The sequence below is a fragment of the Bactrocera tryoni genome, unplaced genomic scaffold (genome assembly GCF_016617805.1).
Source record: "Bactrocera tryoni isolate S06 unplaced genomic scaffold, CSIRO_BtryS06_freeze2 scaffold_7, whole genome shotgun sequence".
Classification (NCBI taxonomy): domain Eukaryota; kingdom Metazoa; phylum Arthropoda; class Insecta; order Diptera; family Tephritidae; genus Bactrocera; species Bactrocera tryoni.
The window spans coordinates 16,091,612-16,107,287 of NW_024396366.1; the positions used below are offsets into that span (position 1 = coordinate 16,091,612).

Here is a 15,676-nt window from a genome sequence, read left to right on the forward strand (position 1 = left end):
CGTGGGAGGCCTTCGGCCGCGCTTCAAAAAAAAAAACCCTGGAAGGTCAAACACCGGGGTGTATAAAATTTTTTTCGCGTTGAAGTCCTTTTTGCGAAAAAAATCTGATACACGCCGGTGTTTGACCGATCAGGGTTATTTTTTTATAGGTTGTTGATTCTCGTATTTGGGGTATAATCTATTCACTTTATTTCATTTAGTTATTTTAAAAATGATGTCGATAAGGTAACACTGATTATTTGTCAGTTTGTAATTTATTTTCTTATTCTTAAATAATCATAATTCAACAATAATTTAAATGTATATTAAAAGCTATTTTTGCACTATATTGTATAAAATAAATGTGTACAAATGAATTAGTGAAGTGTTAGTGGATATAAAAGTGAATAATATAAGTGCAAAATTAATTTTATATATCGAAAATATGTAATTAAAATATCGCAAATTTTCAACTTTAAACGCGAATATCTCGAAAACTATAAGCTTCCTGCGGCTATAACCATATATCCGAAATTCCGAATGGACCACCTAAGACGCAGCCGCGGTCAACATTTAAATGAAATTATCTTCAAAAAGTAAATGTCATGAACCAATCTAACGTTTCAAATAAAGAACCGATGAGATTTTGCAAATTTTATGCGTTTTTTTTTAGAAAAAAGTTATCAAGCTCTTAAAAAATCACCCGATATATATTATAATTTGTAGCTAGGAAAAATATCAAAACACTCTTAAATGTTTGAATTAACAAATAAATATCTTGAATATATACAATATTTCGATTTCGTGTTACTGTTTTCAGTTTTAATGATCATAAAAATAATGTTAAGCATTTACAAGTATAAAAACATTTGTTAATTCGTCTTTCCTAATATACGCAAAAACTTTACTCCCTCATTTTGAGTACTAACGAGACCAAAGGAAACGTTCAAATGCCAGTTTTGAGTTGGAGTTAGCGCCTCGAAAATTACATCTAGTTAATTCATAATAATCTGAAATATTAAAAAAATAAACCTTTTCTCACCACCAATATGTATTAGTTTTCCCACGTACTTTTAAACCAGGAATGTAACAAAAATTCTTGAATATTTAAAAAATGAAGTCAGTAGCATAAAAACGTGAAATAATGAGCAACTAATATTAAAATAAAACTAAAAAATATTTATGTTTTAATTAATATTATGTATATGTTGTTTCAGGCATGGGAATATCACAGGAACATACAACAGCAGCTACTTTACATGCAGCAAAAATTGTGCAGTTAAATGCCCTCGGACATAAATTCGACAGTTTATCACCCGCATTGACGCAATCCCATTGTGATCTACCGAAAGAGTCCATTGCAAATGACTCATTTGACAGCAAAAGAAGTGAAACAGCAATTTTTTCTACCGAACCTATTTTAAGGCAACATCTTGCAAGTGATACTTCTCTTAACGATAACGTCACAACGTTTTCAAGCTTAGTGACAAAGGAATCTCATTCTTCCGATTTCGCTAAAAATCTAAATGAAAACCAACCAACGGAAGATGCTCATAACTTAAAAGAAAAGAAATATTATGATGCGGATAATAATGAACACGAAGCAAGAAACAATTTTAATGAAAAGGAATTACTATAACAAAACAAAACGAAAAAAAAACAACTAATATAAAGACGTACAAAAAGTGCATTATAGCCTTAAAGATGTATATCTTTAAATAAAATGCATATTTCAACGTATTCTTTCATTATTGAGCTAAATTATTATATACAAGTATATCTACATTATGTTTAGCTACCTTTTAATATCAAACACTACAAATAAATTAAGGGTGAAATAGAATTCTTTCCTTCCGAGTATGTTTTTGCATAAATGCTTCTTTGCCCTCTAGGTAAGTTGGTAATTTTGCACAATTTTTTTCTACTATCACTAAGTAGCGCACAAATTATAAATTTTATGTTTTTGGGCAGAGCGAAGAGATAAATTCTGTTAGAGCTTGACAATTGGTCAGTGATTCTGATAACATATTATATGAAATCTACTTTGTGTTATAATTTTTGTTTCGATATCCTCTTCTAGTCTGGAGTTGTACTTTTGAAGTCAAATTAAATGTAATTTTAAATAAGACTGTATGAAAAGATGATTTCTTCGTTTAATCTGATTAAATTATTTGAATGGTTTATATGCAATATATAACTTCGGTACCAGATTATGTCAATTTAATCATTAGGGTTTCATCGAGAAAAAACGCAGCATATTTTCAAGAATTTTTCTTATGTAATAAAAAAAAAATAAAATATTTCAATCAAACTTCGAATCGTTTTAAATATATTTGACAAAATTTTTTTTGATTGTAATTATCTCGACCTCTCAGAAAAAGCTTTTTCCGCGTGGACAGAAGAACTTGTTACAGGATCATTCAAGGTGAATTGTTTTAATATAGACAACAAATTACAACATAGGAAAGCAAAAAAGCGATAATTGAATATTTTTAAACATTTTTACAAAAACTGAACATTTCGGCAAGGAAAACAGAATGTTTTCCATATTTTTACTCTCGTAATATGTTACGATAGAGCATTATAGTTTGGGTCGAGCTAGATATAGATTAATCTGTACAAAATTACGAATCTTGTTTTGACCGAGGTAAATTTCTCTACCAAGTTTATTAAAATTTAGTACGCTATGTATAGATTGATTCAACTTAAGATACATGTTTCAATTATGTTAAAAAACAAAACAATTTATAAATAAAAAGGAAGTCGATTCGAAAAAAATGTACTCGAATTCGGATTTTTTATATTCTGTAACTCGATTTTCGGATTTTCAAGCCAATTTTCGAATAAAATATTCGTTAGCTTTTGAGTTGTAGAAAGTAAAAACGAAAATTGTTCGTATGTTTGCACACTAGCAAGATGCATCACATCTGGCAGCACTGTTTGTCAGTTATTCTATTATTTTTCTATTGCTTCATTCTCTGTATATTCTTGGAAATTTAGAGTTTCCAACTGAATTCGTAATTCTTAGTTTACAGTTTTAAGAAGCGCCACTTTTTGTACCGACGCCGTCAAGAATACAAGTGTTTAAGATCTCTTTAATAAATAATCGTTTTAATATTAAATGTGGTGTCGTAATATTTCCACACGTATTTATTCTGGCACAGGGTGGTACAACTTTCGCATAATTATAAAGTAGATCCGAATTTCGAATGAATATAATACATTCACGAATCGAGATACAGAATAGGGCCCCAGGTGTATCCGACTATTTTATATTCTTGCAACTTGCAAAGATTGAAGCCGGCTATATACCTTCATGTGTTGACAAAACTTTGTACTAAACACTGTAAGGAAGGATTATGTTGGGATATAACTGAATATTTTATACTTTTGGAATTTGGACCGACCAAATTCTGAGAAATACCTTCAGGTGCTAGCAAAATTTTATTTGAAACAAGTAAAGAAGGGCTAAGTTCAGGTGCAACCGAACATTTTATACTCTCGCAATTTGCAAGAATCAAAGCCAGGGAAATACTTTAAGGTGAGGGTAAGGTTAAAACCAAACATACAAAGTAAAGTCAACCAGATGTTCGAAAATCCTGATATTAGTTACATAGGGGCTAAGCCAAGTTTTCGCTCAAATTTATCTATTTTAGGCACACAGATATACTGTTGCGAATCAAATACGCTCTCTTATTTTCATTGGGATAACTCACATATTCGCCGATATGTGCGGTACAAAGTCAATTATAGGTACCGAGGTCTAAATATTCGGTATATAGGGACTTGAACAGTTTTTATTGGACTTAAAAAACGTTTGGTCATAAGGTGGCACGCACTAAAGACATTATTTGTGTAAAATTTCATCATTTATATTGAGCCTAATCATTGAATCCGCAACGAATTCGATTTCGATACGATACAGATTTTCGATCGAAAATTTTCATGCAATCATTCATTCCGTCGATAAACTGCATTATCAAAAAACACAAATGTCAAACTACATTATCGATGGTAAATTTGACAAGTTTGAAAAATTAAATTGGCTGGGCTTTTGCTTCGTTTATATAAATATTTGAAATGGATACAATCATGTTACATTTAAGTTAAAAAACGTAAAAATTCATTAAAATGTAAATATTTTGAATTAATAATAAAAACTTATGGATTATTTAAATGTTCAAGTTCCAGTTCTAGAATTTTTTTTTTGGTTTCCAATTTATCAAAGGCTATTTTTTCCATGACAGCATTATGTCGCTTCATTTCTTTCAATTTATCCTTCTCATTTTCACTTAGTTTCCTAAGCCACCTGTTTGTGTCGGACTGTTCTTGGATATAGTCTTTTTGATGTTTAATGAGCGTGGCTAACAATTTAGATACATTTTCCTCCATCTTTTTTTTGAATATTTATTTGTTCTGTAAGAAGACCCATTTTGTTTATTTTACTCTTTTTATGTGGGGTACAGAACACATCAGCATCTGCATTAGATTCTATGGTCTGGCCAGGAGTCATATATGACGTTTCAATTAAGTCAATGTCAGGCTGGGAATAAATTGACTCAACCGGTCTTTTGCGGGGAGTACTTGTTGTTGGTATTTCTTCCGGAATATTTTCTTTTGAGCATCCAAAACTTGTAATGCCCTTTAATCCCTCCACGGATGCATTGAGTGATAGAATAACACTCACTTCCTCTTCCAGTGCACTTAAAGAAATTTGGCTGAAGGGCCCACCTCCTGTTCCTGAAATTTGCTTTGCATTTTTGACCATTTTTTTCTTCGTCGCAAACTTGAAATCTGTCCAAACCTATAACTTAGGTAGCCTTATTCCGATAATATACAAATGGTAATTTTTCATACCTTCTTCCATCCAGTTCTGTCCTTGATTGGGGGACCTACTGCGCTTAATTTGTTTGAAATTTCTTCCCAAAAATGATTCAATTCGCCTGGTGCTCTTTGCGAAAATCCTTTCGCTATGTCGGGGTGCAGCTTCATTTCACTTACTAACACTTCAAATTGTTTTTTGTTGGTGTGTTTTTGTCTCTTATCTCTAAAATATCAATTTAAAATATAAATGATTGCGTCATTAGCAATTGTTTTTAAAAATACTTACAAATTATCCATTTTTGTAAGAATTCCGCAACGCACTCACCAACGGATTGATTTCGACACAAATTTTTGACATTGCGGTATCAATGGTTTCGAAATTAGCGACATCTATGTGCCGCGGAAAGCATTTTTATCAAGTCGGTAAGTGAGTTCACTTCGATCGAAAATTTTATTTTCGATACGGTTTCAATGATTTCAACGCAAATTTTTTCGATCATATCGAACCATATTTCGATCGAAACAGATTCAATGATTAGGCCCATTAATTATTTCTTGAATTTTGTACTGGAAAGTGAAAGAGTGAAATGGAATTTAAAATTGTGCTATATTTTATCCGTTTTCACACTGTGACATAGGAATATAAGAAGATTGACACATATTAAATGTTGTTGATTTCGGTTGGTCGGATCCCGAGATATGAGGTTTCGCCAAAAAGAGGGCGGTGACATTCCCATAGTCCAATTTTTACCCAGGCCCTATAAAGCCTTGTTATATAATCTCCTCGGTAAATTTGTATGTCTCTAGCGCATTTACTTATTGATTTATCCCGCTTTTAGTAGTTTTGAACGGTACCGTTGTATGGGGAGTGAGCGGGGTTATATTCCGATTTCATCAATTTTCACAGGATCTAGTGAAGTTCTTATAATTTTTGTACTCAGAAAATTTGGTTTTTAAGTGGTTTAGAAGATATGTACATTAAACTTGTTAAAGTGCGGGGCCATGCCCACTGCTTCAAAATATCTTTCCCACTTTGTACCAAATTACAGCTTTAAATCTTAATATAGTGCTTAGTTATTGTACTTTATATGTTTAAGGTTAATTACGATGAACTCGAAAATATTTTGGTACTAAGGAATCCTGATCATTTTTATATATACATATTAGGCCGGGTCGATTTGTGCGGAGGCAAAAAAATCGCCCATTGCTCTATGAAAATCATATTCTAGGGATCAAAATAAGATACTTTGCCGAAGGAACCATACCTCTGAAACGAATTTTGATGTCCCCCAATTTGGGTCGAACCTTTGGGTAGGGGCAAATTTTGAAAAATCCCACTTTGACCCATTTAGAGTGCTCCAATCGAGTCCAAATGTATGACCAACCCCCACTAACTTTGGACGGCCGATCCACCCATGCCAGTGGCACACCCCCTGGAACTCCCCTGGGGGGTTCCCCATACAATCATTTCAAAAAATCACCATTTTTGGCCTATACATGAAAAAATCAGCTAAATGGCTATGTTTTTTCTTTATTTTTATTTATTTATTTATAATAATATCTATTTTTTCTCTTAAGAAATTTATTTAGTCAGAACATATGTAAATGAAAAAAATTAATTTAAGTGATGATCTTAAACTAACAATAGACAATTGTGTTTGCCCTTGAAAACACTTATGCTTAAGATATGTGTACATACTGTCGGTATGTACAGTAGATTAGTGTTAAGATGTGTGTATGCACTCAGCATATGGTGCATACATAAATTAGGATAAGGAATGCTATAAATAAAGGAGCTCTGGGCAACCAGAGCTGAGTTCTATTTAACAACCGAAACCCTACGCGTCTTACTTTACAATTACCATTTCATTCTTATTACCTCAAAAAGTTTACAATGAATCCACCATCCTCTACACCGCAAGATGAAGCAACTACATCAACAACTATCGAAAACCCAATGAGTCATATACCCAAGCATGATGTTACTGTTTTTGGTGTGTCTACTGATTTGACTGATCTTAATTTCCCAACCCATCTGGATATCTTGAGATATTATTTTTACTTAAGCGAACGTGCTGAAACAGAACAAAAAAAGTTCTCCCATAAATCATTCACTATTTAAGTACAAGATAAGTTGATTGGGATTTGGGAAAAACTTGGTATGGAAATAATGTTGAAAATAAGTGTATGTAATAAATTGAATAAATTGCTTGACAAGTATCAAGAGAAAATCAAGAGAAGAAACAACACCCAACAATTTACAGAGTATGTAAAATCTCTGGAAACAATTTTTTAAATTGGAACACGTTAATGCGATTTGAAGGCAGCTCCATGTGCATGCGGCTGGGTTCCCGAGCGCCTCAAAGAGTTCATGCACGATCAACATAATCAGAGAAGACTAACAATGAATGCATTTATGATGGAAGCTGAAGAGCAGGGAGCAACGTCTATGTCATCAATGCCAACATACCAAGATCCCGATGATTCAACATACGCACCGCCACCGGTTCAAGAAGATATGGATAGAAGCACAAGTTCACAATACACAGAGAGATACGATTGTTTTAACTTTGCCTTGGTATGTAACAGATTTGGTGTGCCTGACAGAGTAGCATCAGCATTGAGAACCGCTCTTTTGCAAGATTTTAAAATTAAAGATAAGCATGGGAAACCTCTCATCATGGATAAATCGAAAGTTTTTTCAACGATAAAAATATATCACTGGATACATTAATTGGAATATGCACTGACGGTGAGCCAACCAACACTGGCCCACACGGTGGAATTATACGACGATTCGAGTTGCTGTTAAAAAGACCATTGCATTGGTTTGTTTGCCTTCTACACTTCAACGAACTTCCGTTTCGGCATTTGTTTGAAGCTTTGGATAAATCAACCAGCACTGGATCAAGAGCGGCAACCGGAAAACTGAGCCGTCAAATCGAAACTTGTGAAACTCTTACGGTAAGTTATTGCTATCACTCATTTATTATAATTGTCAAACATTTTTAATTATTTTATTATTATATATTTTTAGGTGGTGGACGGCTTCCAGAAAATTGAGTTGCAAAATATGCCCCCTGCTCCAGAAAAAAAAAGAATTTTCCACCGATTCGAAGTACTTATACGACATGGCCCATGCAATTTCTAGCGGCGCGGTTCCGGTGAATCTGGCTAACATCAAACCAGGGAAAATTGTGCATTCTCGGTGGCTCACCAAGGCCGCTAGATTATTGCGATTATATGTGACAATGGAAAACGGAAACGATTTCTAGAACCTCGCTTACGCAAAATTGTCAATCAAGTAATTAATGATAATTCATATTACGCGCATTCGGAAAATATCTTGTTATCAGTGTTGTTTGATGATAGGAAAGAAAAGCGCGACTGTGCCATCAAGAAAATTCTACGCTATCGAACCAATGTTGACGAGCCAATGGAACTTAGAGTTTATAAAAAACCAGATATAAACTTTAATTGCACAAGTTATACGGAAATGATCAATTTGAATGATATAAATATCGTATTTGAACCACCATTCACGCGAAGCATTCCGTACGATACATTGAAAGAATATTTAAATCAAGATGATCCACCGTTTAATGATACAAAAATTCCATCACACATACAAGGAACGGAACGACATGTTCAATTGCTTGCTAGCGTTTCCAAATGGGTTATACCGGAAAATGTAGAGGCTGTTATGGCGACGACATTAGAGAGCCGTGCGAAATTGCCCAGACTTGAAAGTAAAAAAGACTTCAAACAATAATTGTTCTTAATTTCTTTTCTATAACTCACTTAAATTAATTTTTTTCATTTACATATGTATGTTCTGACTAAATAAATTTCTTAAGAGAAAAAATAGATATTATTATAAATAAATAAATAAAAATAAAGAAAAAACATAGCCATTTAGCTGATTTTTAATGAACAGGCCAAAAATGGTGATTTTTTGAAATGATTGTATGGGGAACCCCCCAGGGGAGTTCCAGGGGGTGTGCCACTGGCATGGGTGGATCGGCCGTCCAAAGTTAGTGGGGGTCGGTCGTACATTTGGACTCGATTGGAGCACTCTAAATGGGTCAAAGTGGGATTTTTCAAAATTTGCCCCTACCCAAAGGTTCGACCCAAATTGGGGGACATCAAAATTCGTTTCAGAGGTATGGTTCCTTCGGCAAAGTATCTTATTTTGATCCCTAGAATATGATTTTCATAGAGCAATGGGCGATTTTTAAATCGACCCGCCCTCATACATATATATATTTATATATTTCAAGAATATCCAAGTTTATTTGATATCAAGAATGTCCAAAATTGTTTATTTTAAAACGTTATCAAACGAATACAAAACGTCGCCATCTAATTCAAGCATCTCGTCCATTTGCATCTGCATAGCATACATTTCACTTGCCGTCGTTTCCGTGCTGTTTGAATTTTATTCGTCGACTTCCAAAAGTTGAAAAATATGCTGCTGACAATTCTGTCTACAGTTTTTTTTTCCAAAATTCTCAAACATTTCGAACTTTATTCGTCGACTTCCAAAAAATTGAAAAATATGCTACTGACAATTCTGTCTACAGTTTTTTTTCAAAATTCTCAAAGGTTTGAATTTTATTCGTCGACTTCCAAAAATTGAAAAATATGCTGCTGACAATTCTGTCTACAGTTTTTTTTTTCAAAATTCTCAAATGTTGTTCTTCGATTACTCGTTCTATTCGTGTTGTTCCCTTTTATTCGTTGAAACTTTTTCCGTTGCCATGGAAAACTCTCTACTGCCTCTCTTTGCGTTTGCACTGACTTACGTTCCCCCTTTGCCCGTTGAGGATTTACGTTTCTCGTTGGCATTGAAGTGCTTACAATACTTGTTACATTTGATAAATTCTCACTGCCAAATAATTCCTTCCTCTCTTCATCGTTTGTTCGATAGTTACGCCGGCGCACTCATCGTTTGCAAAATCATTTCCCAAAACGTATTTTTTTCACAAATTCGTATAATTCGGATTTTGGTATCCCACTTCTGAGATGTCAAGAATGTCCAAGTTGTTTATTTGATATCAAAGACGTCCAAAATTGTTTATTTTAAAACGTTATCAAACGAATACAAAAAGTATTTTAAATTTATTATTGTACGAGTACAAAAATATTGAAAAGAAAATTAATTTTATTTTTCCACCGCCTGCTTGCGACTGCTCCGTTTGCTTGTTAACGAACGAATGCCTTTCACTTGTTAAAACTGTCTGTGACATATATATATATCTCGAGTTCATTTATATTATATATAACCCTATATCTACTTCGATTAGGTGATGCGTTCAACCGTTAGGTGAACAAAACTGTAATACTGCATAGCAACTTGTTGCAAGTGTATAAAAATGTAGCGAAAGCATTCAATATTCATTATTCGACAAAATTATAAATACAATACAATCCAATTTGGTATTTTATCAACTTATATTGAAGGTCAAAGTCTCACTTTGTTTTATTATTACACTTCGTGTCGATAAAAAATATATCTATATTATTTTTGAATGAGAAATATTTGATATAAATTTAATTAAAGAGGCTAAACTTAAAATGTTGGTTTGACGTGGTCCAACTCTATTCAAATAAAGCGGTAAGCCACGTAATTATCAATAAAACTTGTTTACTTAAATTTATTAAAATATCACAAATTTTGGCCAACTTAAACGGTTTAAAGACAGGAGGGAGGTCGGAAATCATTATACAGAGTATATATGGGGCAGTCAATATCTGGGCTGATTTCACTAACTTTTTTCATAGCTCAGTAGTTGTCAAGTTTATTTATTGGATATATATGTACATATATGTGAGATTTGCTACTACAACACGATTCCAAATTAACCACACTTTACACATTATCAAAATTAAACTTTATTTTGGAATCTTTAATCAAATTATAGTTTTTTAATTATAGTTTGTACAAAATTGCGGCTCGCAATGATATTGAAAAATATTAAATCAAAGTACAGTGCTTATTAAATTTAATTTCACAAAAATACCGAAAATATAAATTAAATTACCGAAGAAACACTTTCCGCCGACGACGTCAGTTTAATGACTGAAGTGCTGAACACATAGAGCGCGTAAGACTGCAGCAGCACGACAGTGAACTTAAAACGTCGTTGTGCATCTTACTACATGTACATTTGTATGAAGCAACAACATAATAATGGCCGGCATGTACACAAAACAACGCAGTTGTCCATTTTGCATGTACACAATTTCGTTGTGGCCATACTAATTCCTTTCACTTCAATGAAATTTTAATATTTTGTTAAAAGGGAAATTTTTTATGCAAAAAATAAGTAAATAGGTAAATATTTTTGCTTTAAATTATCAATTGTTATTACAAATGATTTAATAGAGCTATAATAGAGCTATTTTATGCTTTTATTTGTAAAATAACGTCAAGTTTGTTAGAGCTGTGAATAATTTTACATTTTACATATTAGTAGTATCACCACTCTACCTCCTCTTTCTATTTTTCATTCTACTGTCAACTCTACTGTCGTCCTATTGTCGTTGGCAAATATAAGAGGATATTGAAGTTAGCGAGAGCCACAACTGTCGGCCGCAGTCGTGTAGTCGTGCAGCTGTCAAAAAACCTGTGTCCATAAGAGTTTTAAAATTTGACAGATGTCGTTTGCAGTTGTCGCGCTCTATGTGTTCATGCTTTTGTTCTCGTTGTCTTTCCAACATACCTGTCTTCGTCGGCGGAGTTGCCACCGATCTACTATATTCCCACATTCGGCCGTCTTAATATGTTATTCGACCCGAATGACAAACTCCATGGTTTGATATGTGAATTTATCAATTAGTACTTGTTCCGGCTCGAAGGACCAATGTTTAATTACCTGCGCACTTCACCTTTATCTTTGAGCACACTTACCACTTTCACTTCCTTAAGTAAAAACACTCGGTTAGGCTATAAGGGTAATTTTGTATGGATTTAATTTATCCTTTTAATCGTTGTACAAAATCTCAACAAATTGGAGTAAGGTTATTTATTACAAATAATATGGATCGATTTTCAAATTAAAAAGAGTGTGCGGAACTATACTGATCGAGGCGCGAGGTCAAGCGGCGATACGTATGCTTCGTTCGTAGATCAAAACGAGACTGGAGAAAAAGTTTTTAGTTGACCCTTTTCACCCGTGTGGTATGTGTTTGCGTGTGTGGATGTCCTCTTGCGTGTGGGTAGTGTTGATGTGTGGGTTCTGTGAAATGTAGGTTCTGGGTGTGTGGTGTATTGGTGGTGGTGGTGTATTCATGTAGTGGCATTGGGGGGGGCGGCTTATCTCATTTAGCCATCCCGGCCCCCCTAGGCGAATATTCAGCCTAGTAATCTTTGTAGTTGCTGGAGAGTTGCCATTACGTTGCTGAGTCCAGTAGCGGGGCGATGCTGTGGCGCTTTTGGACGACGCCTGGTTGGGGCGCAGGCCGGGCTGCAGTAGTTCGGCGTCGTACCGTCTGATTGCCTTGCGTTGCCCTACCCGTGCTTGAGGCAGCTGGCCGACCTACATCGCGTCGTGGATCTTGTGCAGCAGCGTGTGGTGTGGTCTGCCACAAGTGTGGCATAAATCGGAGGAAACACACACCTGCGTCACATGCGTGTGCGACAGGCAGTTGAGGCAGTGCTCATGTGCCTGGGCAACACGCTGGCGTTGTGTTGGTGTTAGCTCCTTAAAGAGCCCACAGTGATGTAATCGATGTTTCCGGCGACATAGCGGGCACCGGATGCGACGCGGCTCGACTTGAGCGGATGGCGTGGATGGGGCTGCTCGTGAGCCACTACCAGAAGCGGCAGTCGATACCGTAGCATTGGTTGGGCGGGGCGGAGGAGTAGGCCCAGTACCTGCCACGTTGGTAGCCGACCGAACAGTTGGTGTCGGGATCGTAGGCTTGTCCACGTCCATCTTGATCTCTGTAAAAAATTATATTTGAATATACATGGTAGTATATAAAAGGAATATGCGATTGTGCCACGTTATGTGGCATGACTGGGTCGTCGTATTGACCGACTATTTTTTTGTAAATTTTATTGTTATTGTTAACGGTTGTTTGCGGATTGCGATTTTATTGATTTATTTTCATTTGTGTTACGGCATTATGTTCGGATTGTTTAGTGTCGGATTTTCGTTATTATCCGCGGTTGGTAGAAAGCATAATTTAACCAGCGGTCTGGTGAGTATTCCGTTTTGAGTACGGAGGTCAACGACCCGGATGTGGCCGTCTGAGCCATAATGGAGCTTTTCTATACGGCCAAGTCGCCACTCGGTAGGTGGGAGACAATCGTCGTTAATAAGTACACAATCTCCAAGCTTTGGCGCATTTTCTGATGTTTTCCATCGATACCTCTTGTGGAGGTCCTTTAAATAGTCTTCTTTCCATCTGCGACTGAAATTATGATGGAGAATTTTAACTCTTTCCCATCGATTTAATAAGGATAGCGACTCCACGCCTGGCTCAGGTGTGGCCAGAATGGGTGCTCCTTTTAGAAAGTGCCCTGGTGTTAGGGCTGTGAGATCTGAGGGATCTTGCGAGAGTGTTGTTAGTGGCCGTGAATTGAGAACGGCTTCAATGCGAATTAATAGAGTTGTAAATTCTTCGTAATTAAAGTTGTAGTTTCCAGCTACCTTTTTTAAGTGGAATTTGAAGCTTTTTACAGCTGATTCCCATAAACCACCCATATGAGGAGCTCTTGGGGGGATGAATTGTCAATTAATGCCTTGGGGGGCGTACTTTTGTACAATATCAGGGGAGACTTGTTTAATAAAGTCCATAAACTGTTTTTCTGTGGCTCTTTGAGCTCCGATAAAGGTTTTCCATTGTCGCTCATAAGTTTGGACGGAAAACCGCGTCGTCCGACGAAGCGAGCAAATGCCGCGAGAAAAGCCTCTTTTGTCAGATTAGTACATAGCTCGAGGTGCACTGCTTTTGTCGTAAAACAGACAAAGACAACCACGTAGCCTTTCATTAGGGTAGGAGACCTTAGCATGGACGCCTTTATCTGAAAAGGCCCAGCAAAATCAACACCTGTGATAGTGAAAGGCAGAGCGAAGTTGCAGCGTTCCGGTGGAAGTGCGGCCATAATCTGCGTCCTCATCTTCTGTTTATGCATAGTGCAGATCTTGCACGTGAAAATGCACTTTTTTATTTGAGGCTTAAGCCGTGGAATATAGAACTCTTGGCGGATTATATATTGCATTAGGCGATGTTCCGTGTGCAACATTAGTATATGTATATACTTGAGTAGCAATGTTGCAAGTCGAGACTTCTCTGGTATTATTAGAGGATGTCGTTCGTTATATGTCAGGCTTGAGTTAGCAAGCCGACCATTAGCACGAAGCGGACCTTTCGTATCCAGAAATGGATTTAGTACTAAGAGTGAGCTCTTTTTGTCAATCGGCTTCGATTCTCTTAGTAGTGACATCTCGCAGCTGAAGTGGCGTGACTGAGTATAAGTGCCTTTGCCTTTTCTAGGTCTAGGTGCGTCAATGTATCGCCTTGGGGATATACTGTGCGTATTCCCTTAATTCTAAGTTTGAGTCGCTCTATCAAGTTGAGCACGTAAGCGATTACCCTGAGGGCTCGAGGGTATGATGAAAATCGCTCAAGGATGTCAGTATCATCCAATGTCGTGTGGAAGGAGTCGATTTTTCGACTTTCGGGGGCAATTATATTGCGTATGGGCGATCATGGCCAAGAATCGGGGGATTCTATTAACCATCGACGGCCATTCCACCAAAGAGTGGTGATTGCAAGGTGCAGAGGCTTGCACCCCCTTGTACCTAGGTCAGCAGGATTGTCAGCACTGGCCACGTGTCGCCAAGTGGCTGATCCCACTAGGTCAAGGGTTTGAGACGTTCGATTGGAAATATACGTCTTCCATACATGTGGAGGTTTTTCTAACCAGGCTAATACAATTTCGGAATCAGACCAGAGATACAATTTATATTTGGTCATATTTAGATGCGTTTGCACCATGGATACTAGTTTGGCTAGTAGTAGCGCACCACATAGTTCCAGTCGTGGCAGACTTATTGTTTTTAGCGGAGCCACCTTTGCTTTGGCTACCAGTAGGTGATTGGTGGTCGCTGTGTCAGATTGTGTGCGCACATAGATGGTGGCACAATATGCCTTTTCAGAGGCATCACAGAAGCCATGTAGTTCGACTTTGTGCTCTGGGGCATAATTTATCCATCATGGGATTTGTATTTGTGAAATACCATTCAGATTGCTGGCAAACTGGGACCACTTCTAAACGAAGTGGATGCACTTGTTTGTTCAAGTCAGTTCCGTCTAGCTATAATTCTTGTATTAAAATTTTTGCTTGTATCATAATTGGCGAAAGCCATTCTGCGGGGTCGAAAATTTTGCCACCGAGGATAAAATTTGCCTCTTTGTTATAGGTGACAGTGCGGATATTGACTCATTATAGTATGAAAACTGGTCAGATATCGCATTCCATTGTATCCCCAAGGTTTTTGTTGTGCTTTTTTCGAATTTAAGGAAATTAGTGTCTAATAGATTTTCTTTAGGTATGTCCTTTAAAATATTAGGGTGGTTCGACGTTATCATTTTTAACAGAAACCCTGCTGTATTGAGAGCTTGTGTCACTTGTATGCCTGTGGAAGACTGTGGCTTCCAGACAGAATGTCGTCTACATACGTTTGTGTTTTCAACACTTGTGTTGCCAGAGGAAATTCTGACTTTGTGTCTTCTGCCAGTTCGTGGAGTGTACGAATGGCGAGGTATGGGGCACAGTTTACGCCAAAGGTAACTGTTTTTAATTTAAAGTCGCGTAGTGGACTTTTGGGAGATTTTCGGAAAATAATTCGCTGAAAAT

At 36.4% G+C, this 15,676-nt stretch overlaps 3 protein-coding genes across 9 annotated transcripts in view; 1 reads left to right on the top strand and 2 right to left on the bottom strand.

Annotated features, from left to right (window-relative positions):
- The window catches only part of LOC120781558 (protein abrupt-like), a 259,465-nt gene extending 257,233 nt beyond the window's left edge, over positions 1-2,232 (top strand). For 4 of the 7 annotated variants that reach the window (XM_040113793.1, XM_040113794.1, XM_040113792.1 and 1 more), the window contains one exon: positions 1,197-2,232. In XM_040113793.1, the coding sequence (XP_039969727.1) occupies positions 1,197-1,618 (422 nt within the window). In that variant the 3' untranslated portion in view covers positions 1,619-2,232. The remainder of the gene's footprint in view (positions 1-1,196) is intronic. The other 3 variants (XR_005706092.1, XM_040113796.1, XM_040113795.1) reach the window with 2 other exon arrangements.
- Positions 2,233-4,123: 1,891 nt separating this feature from the next.
- LOC120781569 lies at positions 4,124-5,701 on the bottom strand. The gene is made up of 3 exons (XM_040113807.1): positions 5,090-5,701; positions 4,837-5,026; positions 4,124-4,783 (listed from the first exon to the last, which is right to left on the bottom strand). The coding sequence occupies exons 1-3, from the start codon at positions 5,098-5,100 to the stop codon at positions 4,352-4,354; spliced, it is 633 nt and encodes a 210-aa protein (XP_039969741.1). The 5' UTR covers positions 5,101-5,701; the 3' UTR covers positions 4,124-4,351.
- A 6,917-nt stretch (positions 5,702-12,618) lies between these two features.
- On the bottom strand, positions 12,619-14,997 carry LOC120781810 (the record flags this gene model as incomplete). Its single annotated transcript, XM_040114030.1, has 3 exons — positions 12,619-12,751; positions 14,410-14,491; positions 14,643-14,997. Coding segments are annotated over 3 exons (570 nt in total), but the record flags the coding sequence as incomplete, so codon positions are not given.
- Between the last annotated feature and the right edge of the window lie 679 nt (positions 14,998-15,676).

Bases quoted from the DNA above. Each gene is read 5' to 3' on its own strand.
- LOC120781569 (XM_040113807.1), bottom strand. The intron at 4,784-4,836 runs GTATGAAAAATT...CCTAAGTTATAG, and splicing joins ACAGAACTGGATGGAAGAAG to GTTTGGACAGATTTCAAGTT.